The sequence below is a fragment of the Eupeodes corollae genome, chromosome 1, assembly GCF_945859685.1.
Source record: "Eupeodes corollae chromosome 1, idEupCoro1.1, whole genome shotgun sequence".
NCBI lineage: Eukaryota > Metazoa > Arthropoda > Insecta > Diptera > Syrphidae > Eupeodes > Eupeodes corollae.
Genome location: NC_079147.1, coordinates 39,884,653 through 39,893,186, shown reverse-complemented (window position 1 = coordinate 39,893,186; position 8,534 = coordinate 39,884,653). Strand labels below are relative to the sequence as shown.

General features: G+C 34.5%; 1 protein-coding gene across 1 annotated transcript; it reads right to left on the bottom strand.

Moving 5' to 3' along the window:
* Positions 1–3,705: 3,705 nt before the first annotated feature.
* LOC129954198 (uncharacterized) lies at positions 3,706–7,989 on the bottom strand. Its single transcript, XM_056067945.1, has 2 exons — positions 4,042–7,989; positions 3,706–3,972 (listed from the first exon to the last, which is right to left on the bottom strand). The coding sequence occupies exons 1-2, from the start codon at positions 7,987–7,989 to the stop codon at positions 3,706–3,708; spliced, it is 4,215 nt and encodes a 1,404-aa protein (XP_055923920.1).
* Positions 7,990–8,534: the final 545 nt, after the last annotated feature.

Below are 8,534 nucleotides of genomic sequence, written 5' to 3'. Positions count from 1 at the left end.
CAGTTGGTTCCTCCTCAGCAAGGGAATAAACGGGTGAAGCAACGTTTAAGGGCATGGACGAAAACTTTTTGCTGTGTGCATCACAATCGAAGTCACCAACAGGCTTTTTAAATTGTTTGCTAATGACGGTTTCACGCAGATTTTTCATAGTTTTTAGCCAGAGGTTAAAGAATCAAGTTTATTTTCATAACAAAGTCTTTTTGCCGTTCTGACCATTACGAAAACTTGATTACGCAGTCTGCAATACAATTTGTGGAAGTGCTCCAGTTTGTAACGTCTCCATTGACTGAAGGCGGCATCTCGTCGTGACATCAGAGCTGAGATGTTGCTATTCAGTCAAGGTGTAGCCGTATGCCTAACGAGAAGGGTTTTAATATGAACATGTCTCTAAAAAAGCTGATTGACGTTGTGTCGAAATTTCAAATCAATGACATACTAGAAATGAACTGGTACTACTGGATTACTTAAAAATGATTCTACCTATTTAGATTTAAAAGAGAATTCTTGTTTCTAGGCCCCAATAAGATTTCATTCAAAAGAAAAGAAAAATAATTATAATACTTGAAATAAAGACACTTTAACAATTTTCTTTAAAATAATCGTTAGAAAATAGTAAAAAAGAGAACAGTGTTTTAAAACTTTGATGCGGAAAAAAATTATAAAACGATTTGTCCATTTGTAAATCATGAAAAGGTTATAAATCCCTAAAATGGCCTCGAAACTTTTCGTGCAAAACTACGATTGTTTTATAGCGAATAGTCTTTTCGCCCCAAACCATAACGCCCAAACCTTACAAATTCATAAGGTTTGGGCGTTACTTGACCAAAATTGGTCACAAAGTCTAAAAAGTTAAAAAAAAATTTCAAAGAAACCCAAAGCGAATGTCGTGATGCCCAAATAAATTTTAAATAAAAGAATACCCACATTAGGGTGGAGCAAGAACGTATGAAGAAATTTATTTTTTAAGATTGGAAATTCTAATAGGGGGGCATTGGTGCCTTATATTAAAAGAAAAATAAATGTAGTTTTTTCGATTAATTTGGTTAAGAATTTCTGCCTCCGCACTGACTTCAAAAATCAAAAGTTGATACAAGATTTTAGTAAACATATATGGCTGAAAATAGTTGAAGATAAATAGTTAGAAAACATTGTCCAAAATATACTCCTGATGATTAGAATTTTAATTCATATTAATTAAATTCATTCTAATAACAATATATATACATATGTATTTTATAATTAAGATGGTTGAAAATCTCGTTTTGTTTTGAACTTAGGCATTGTCTTCCGTGGTCACACAAGTTTTACAAAATCGGTGGGTCAGAAACCTTTCCTTGCCAATTTGTTAAATCGATATACGTTGATGCATTGAAATTTATAGGAGGCACTTCAAACAGCCTTGGTGTTGAAGACCGAGGCATATTGCGAGCTTTTAATATACGCCGAGCTGCCAGTTCCCTAATATCTATGTCTATTGTTATCTGTTACCATGCCAAGAAGAATGTTTTCTGGATGCGCGAAATAACCATTCCGCTGAATGACAAGATCGATTACTTTCTTAAGTTCTTCTAGAAGATATCTTGAAGCCATAATCATGTTAAAAAGATGCTGTATACCATCCTTGCACGATGATTTATTTTTGATGGAGAACCAATATGGCGCGTAAACCTTAACAACAAATGTGGCCAAAGTGATCAAGTTTTATCTGTTGTTACATATAACGTAAACGCATTATGCGGTTGGCACGGGTGAGCCAAAGCGCATGTGACATTTTTCCTGGAGATTTATTTGACAAATCTTGTGGGAACTCACCTGATGAAACCGCTGCCACAATCTTGTGCAAGTACTGTTGATCTGTACTTAAATCTTTAGCCATTTCTTGCAGAACATTCCTTTTAATACGTTGAAATTTTTGAACAGGTAATTGTTCACAGGTTTCTAGTGCTTTTCCCAAAGGTCCAGAATAAGAGTTAAGTCCCGAAGTACATCCATCAAGATGTTGAAATAAGTGTCTTAATGGTAGCAATAAACATAATATCCATTGAAGTGGTTTTTGAATTTCTTTCTCAAGTAGTCTGATAATACAGCCGTACTTTCCTGTATTCACATTTGTACCATCACAACCGATAGCCATAAGATGATGTTGTATATATCTAAATATTTTATGCAGGTACGTACCACCACTATTTGGGAACGTAAAATGTTAGTGAACGATGATTAGTATTTCGAACAACATTTCAGAATGAGCCACAGAACTTTCGATCAAAAATACTCCATTACCAAGATCGGAATCTCAGACTGACATTTCGGTTTGCCTACAAGCTAAGTACACACTAAATGTGAGAAAGTGTGCGTGTTTCGCGGCAAAGGTATAACCAACGAAATAATATTATTTTATTTTAAGTTTTAATAAAATACGGATTTTTGTTTCACGTTATAAAAATGACTTGTTTATTTTAAATTGCAAGGAAGAATGAAAATATTACAAGTGTATGAAAACTTTACACCTCGCTATTGAAAGTTATATGAAAGTCAGCTGTGATATATAAATAATTACATAAGTATTTCAAAGGTTATTGACATTTCATAAATTTCTTGCAGACTGGAATAATATTAAATTTAGCATATACAATTACATGCTTAACTTCTTTTTGCAGTGTGAAGCAAATACATATTTAATTTAATACATACAAAACATGTAATGATGAAAGTATGACAATTAAATTTTAATGAAAAGAAAAGAGATCATTATATAATTAGCTTTGCAGTCTGCACATATAGTCTGCAAATCTAGTCTGCATATTTAGTCTGCACATTTGACAGTTCGTGTTTGACAGTTTATTAGATTTCGGCTTGTTTCTTTCACGCGTTAATTAATAGTGATTTTAAATTTAGATTTTTGTTTTGTTTTTAATTTAGTTATATAAATCAAAATATCTCATATAGAAGAGCAAGGTAAAAATTCGCTTGACTGGTTGTTGAGATTGTTAAACCTTGTGTTTCAATTTCTTAAAAGGCATCTCAGCATCTCAGTCCAACGAATGTTTTTCCCGCCTTCATCATTGGTGTCAAATGTGCAGATAAAGTTTTTAAATTCTTTGAGTTAAATAAATTAAATAAATAAATGTATATAATTTTGAGATACGAATCAAACAAAAGTGATTTTAAGATATAAATAACAAGATATAATAACAAAAAATATGTTGGGAAGCAACATGCTCCCGCCCAAAGTGTTTGCTCCCGCCCAAAGTATTTGGATGCTGTTGGTGACTTCTGCATGACGTCCAGAATCTCCTTGTTTTTGTTGGATTTATCTCAGTACAATATTCATCGGATTTATCATGAAAATTATAGAAAAGAAGGAAACAAGGTTAGTTAGTTCTTAGACCCAATAAAACGACAAGGATAATTATAATTGAATATAGTTATCTGTTTGGCTTGAGTGATATTCATAGAGTTGAGGTTAAGATTTTATTCGACGTTATTGATATAAACAGAAGTGTATTGCAGGTTTGTTTTGATATGGGCATTATAACGTTGTATTATAAATAGGTAATTGATATGGGCTTTAGAATTAAATTTGATTTTTTTTTTTAAAGTTCATGAATTGTATTGAGAATTAAAAGTGACTTTAATTCCTGCTCCACTGTAGTGTTTATTTCATATATACATATGTACATATTCAGGTATAGTTTCTATTGCTTTTTATGTATTCGGATTCGACGGATTTGTTACCGGCAAAGGGGATAATTTTGTTATCGGCCGTTTGAACGTTGAATTTTGTGTTTTGATGGTAGCGACGCGCGTTAGACCATCAGTTCCCGGATGTAATTCGATAACCCGCGCGAGTAACCATAATGAGGGTGGCAAATTGTCGTCCTTTACTATGACAATGTCTCCAACATTGATGTTTGGTTTTTGTTGTAACCATTTTGGTCTTTGTTGAAGCAAGTGAAGATAGCTTGTGCTCCACTGCTTCCAAAAATCTTGTGTAATTTTTTGTATATATTTATATTTATCAAGATTATTTAAATTTTTTACTGTATGATTTCTGTCAGGCAATACATTGAGTGGACCTCCAATAAGGAAGTGTCCTGGTGTCAAGACATTAAGATCATTTGGATCAGATGTCATTGGACAAAGAGGTCGTGAGTTAAGGCACCCCTCAATTTGAGTTAGTAATGTAGAGTATTCTTCAAAAGTCAACTTCGCAGTGCCAATTGTTCTTTTAAGGTGATGTTTAATGGATTTCACCCCTGCCTCCCATAGTCCACCAAAATGGGGGGATAGTGGAGGATTAAAATGCCAAGTGGTATAGAGCGTGGCCAGAGTTTTTGAAACTGTGGATGACCATTCAGAAGTTATGAATTTACTGTCTCTTTTGAGATCATTGCTTGCACCCTTGAAGTTAGTTCCGCAATCACTAAATAAGTTGTTGCATATTCCGCGCCTGGCTACGAATCTCCTATAAGCAGCTATGAAGGTTGCTGCGGTCAAATCACTGACCAGTTCGAGATGTAAGGCCTTTGTAGATAGGCATACGAATACGGCGATGTACCCTTTTGAGAATCTGTTACACCTACCCTTCCACATTTTAATCTCAACAGGTCCAGCATAGTCCACACCAGTATTTGTAAAGGGTCTTGTGATTATAACACGTTCAGTTGGAAGGCTTCCCATTAGTTGGTTTTGCATTATAGCATCATGTCTATGACACCTTACACATTTGTGTATTGTAAATTTTACTAGTCGTTTAAGGTTGGTTATCCAATAATAGTTTCGAATATCTGCCATCATGAGTTGCTGTCCACCATGTAGAGTACGTTGATGAGCATCGCATGCAATTAGTTTTGAAAAGTGATGTTGATCCTTGAGGATGATTGGATGCCTCTGACTGTAAGGTAAATAGGAGTTTTGAAGTCGACCACCTACACGTAAGATACCGTTTTTATCAAGGAAGGGATTTAAGTTCAAAATTCCACTTCCTTTAGGGATAGCTCTTGATTCATTTAATGCCTTTATTTCTTCATAAAATAGTTCGTTTTGTACTAATTTGGTAATTGTTGTTCTAGATACATTTAGTTCTTCAATTTTAAGTGGATTGTTCTCTAATCCTAATTTCATTTTTGAATTTAATTTTGATCTTAAGTTAGATATGTATCTTTGCCATATTGCAACGATGCGAATCAATCTTCTTAAATCGGAGACTCTCCTTAAAAATTCGTTTTCTGTTGTAACACAGTAAGCTGCAACACAAGAAAAGTTTAATAGTGTTGCAAAATTCTTATTGTATAATGTTTTTGTATTGATTTTGCTTTCCTTTTTAGTTTCTTGTTGTGTTTCAAAAGTAGTTTTTGATGAATAATCTTGCGGATTAAAGTTTCTTAGAAATGTTGGCCCATCCCACCACATCTCATTGTTAATGAGCTCTTCAGTTGTTAATCCTCGCGATCCTAGATCTGCAGGATTCTGTTTTGTGTTTACATGATACCAGGATTCGATGTTAGTTAAACTTTGAATTTCGCTTATTCGATTAGCAACGAAAGTGGTGCGCGTGGTTGGGCTTCCTTTTATCCATGCTAAAGTAATCATAGAGTCGGTCCATGCATATGTTTTAATGTTTTCAAATTGCATGGCTTTAATAATTCTGAATATTAGTTTAGACAGGAGTAGTGCTGCACAAAGTTCAAGGCGTGGTAAAGAAATGCATTTTACTGGAGCTACTCTTGTTTTAGATGCTATTAAGTGTATTTTTTCAATGTTATTTTGTATGACACGTATATAGATGACTGCTGCATAAGCTTTTTCTGAAGCATCGCTAAAGCCATGCAGCTCCACCTCGGACGAGATTTCATAATCAATCCAACGTGGTATTTGTATTTGTGAAATTTTTGGCAGGGTACTGCGAAGATCTGTCCAAGACTTTTCTATATCTTGTGGTAAAGGTGTATCCCAAGCCAAATTTCTAGTCCAAAGTTGTTGGAGTATAAGTTTTGCCTTGACAATGCAAGGAGAAATCAATCCCAATGGATCGAACAGGCGAGCGATATCGGCTAAAACTGATCGCTTTGATAATTTTGAAGTTTCAGGTAAGTTTATTTTAAAGCTAAAGTAGTCCATACTAGGATGCCATTGAATCCCCAATGTTTTTATGGCATCTGTTGATTTTAAATCAAGAGGAAGATTAATCTCTCTATAATTTTCAGGAATTCCCTCCATAACTCTTTGTGAGTTGCTTGCCCATTTTCTGAGAGGAAACCCTGCTGCTTGTAAATTTGAAACGATATCCTTTTGCAATCTAATGGCTTCAACTTCATTATCTGATCCATATATAAGATCATCGACAAAAAAACCATCCATGATTGCCTTTGCTACATGAGGATAATTATATTCAATATCTTCAGCTAACCTTTGTAATGTTCGTACAGCTAAGAAGGGAGCAGAAGCAGTTCCAAAGGTAACTGTATTTAAACAATAACATTTTATGGATTCATTTGGGGATGATCTCCATAAGATCATTTGATATGGTGTGTCTTCTTGAGCCACCCAAATTTGACGATACATTTTGCTTATATCTGCAACAAGAGCAATTTTAAATTTCCTCCATCTTGCCACCAGATCAATTATATCGAGTTGGAGGCGTGGGCCTACCATAAGACATTCATTTAATGAAAGTCCATTTGATGATTTGCAAGAACCATCAAATACTACCCGTAGTTTGGTTGTAGTACTTGATTCTTTCAGAACCGCATGATGTGGAAGATAATAAAAATAGTTTGGACCTAGTTCATCCTCAACTTTCACTTCTTTCATGTGACCTAAGGTAAGGTACTCATTCATGCAATCTACATAAAGTTTTTTAAAGTTACTATCTGCTTTCATTCGTTTTTCAATTTGTAGAAATCTTGCTAATGCAGCTCGTTTGGAATTACCTAAGACTGGCCTTTTGTTGTTTTTGAATGGAAGGTGTACCTCATATCTACCATCTAATCTTCTCTTGCATGTATCCTTAAAATGTTTTTCGCACATAATCTCATCTTCAGTCCATTTTCTCTCATCAAGATTTTCTTCAATTTCCCAAAACTTAGCAAGTTGGACATCCAATTGTGTATGATGACTTTGGATAGTTATTGGAATTTTTTGTGTGTGAATGTTTCCAGTTAAGATCCACCCTAATTCGGTCAACTGGGCTACAGGTGTTCCTGTACTTCCCTTGACTACGCCATCCAAAATTATTGTCGAATACACATCGGCACCTATTAAAAGATCAACCTTTCGGGGTGTATTGTAAGTTGGATCAGCAAGTAACAGGTTTGATACATGATTGAAGTTAGATGCATCAAATTTCTGGGTGGGCAATGTAGTGGTTAAGTTATTGAATACTAGAGCCCTAACATCTACAGAGAAATCAGAATCATGTACTGAGAATAACTTAAAATTGACTTCATATTTTGATGTACCAGTTTCAGTATTTCCTAGTCCTTTAACAATCGCATGTGTTTTATGTTTTTTAAGTTTTAAGATTTGAGCTGCATCTTCGGTTATGAATGTAGCTTGAGATCCTGGGTCTATAAGAGCCCTTAAAATAAGTTGAGCTCCATTTGGTTTGAAAACTTTAACAAGGGCAGTAGCCAATAAGGATTGTGATTGCATTTGATTTAAATGCGTTTTATAGTTTATTGGCTCTGTATTAGAGCAGTGTGGTTGAGGTTCATTATTTGAGGATTGTACATTTTGTTTCGACTGAGATGCATTTGCTTGGTATGTGTTTAATGATTTAGTTGGTTGATAATTATTTTGAGACTCAATATGTAATAAGGTATGATGTTTGAGTCCGCACTTGTAGCATCGATTTGTGCTGCTGCACACTGAAGCATGATGATCATAGCCTAAGCAGTTAGAGCAAATTGAATGTTTTTTCACGACATCTGTACGAGTTTTAACATCCAAATTTAAAAACTTTCTGCAATGACGTGTGCTATGAGGCATTTTACAAATGCGACAATTGAAATTTGTATTTTTATTTCCCGGCTGGGTATGGTGCGATAATTGAACGTTTTTTCGAACAAAATTGGTTGGTGGAAGGTTTCTTTGATTTTCATTCATGTCTAGAATATTTTCTAGAGAGTTAAATCGACCTTCTATAAATGCTAGAAAGGTTTTCCAGTCAGGCAAACTTTTTGTTGCACCTAGCTTGTTTTCCCAATCTTTTTGGGTTTGGTATGGTAATTTTTGAAATACTATGAAAATTAAAATAGCATCCCACATATCTACCGCAATTCCTAAGTTGGCAAGAGCATGTACACATTCGACACTTTTATCGTGAAGCGATTTTAAAGAGTCTGCAGATTCGATATTTAGTTTTTTTTGTTCCAACAAATTTTTGATTTGCGTATTTACAAGTTTTCGTTTATTTTGAAACCTATCAGTAATGATCTGCCAAGCAGAGTCATAGCTTTTCGTTTCTATGGGTAGATGTTGTATCAGACGAGCAGCATCACCCGTTAAAGATGTTTTTAAATACTGTAATTTTT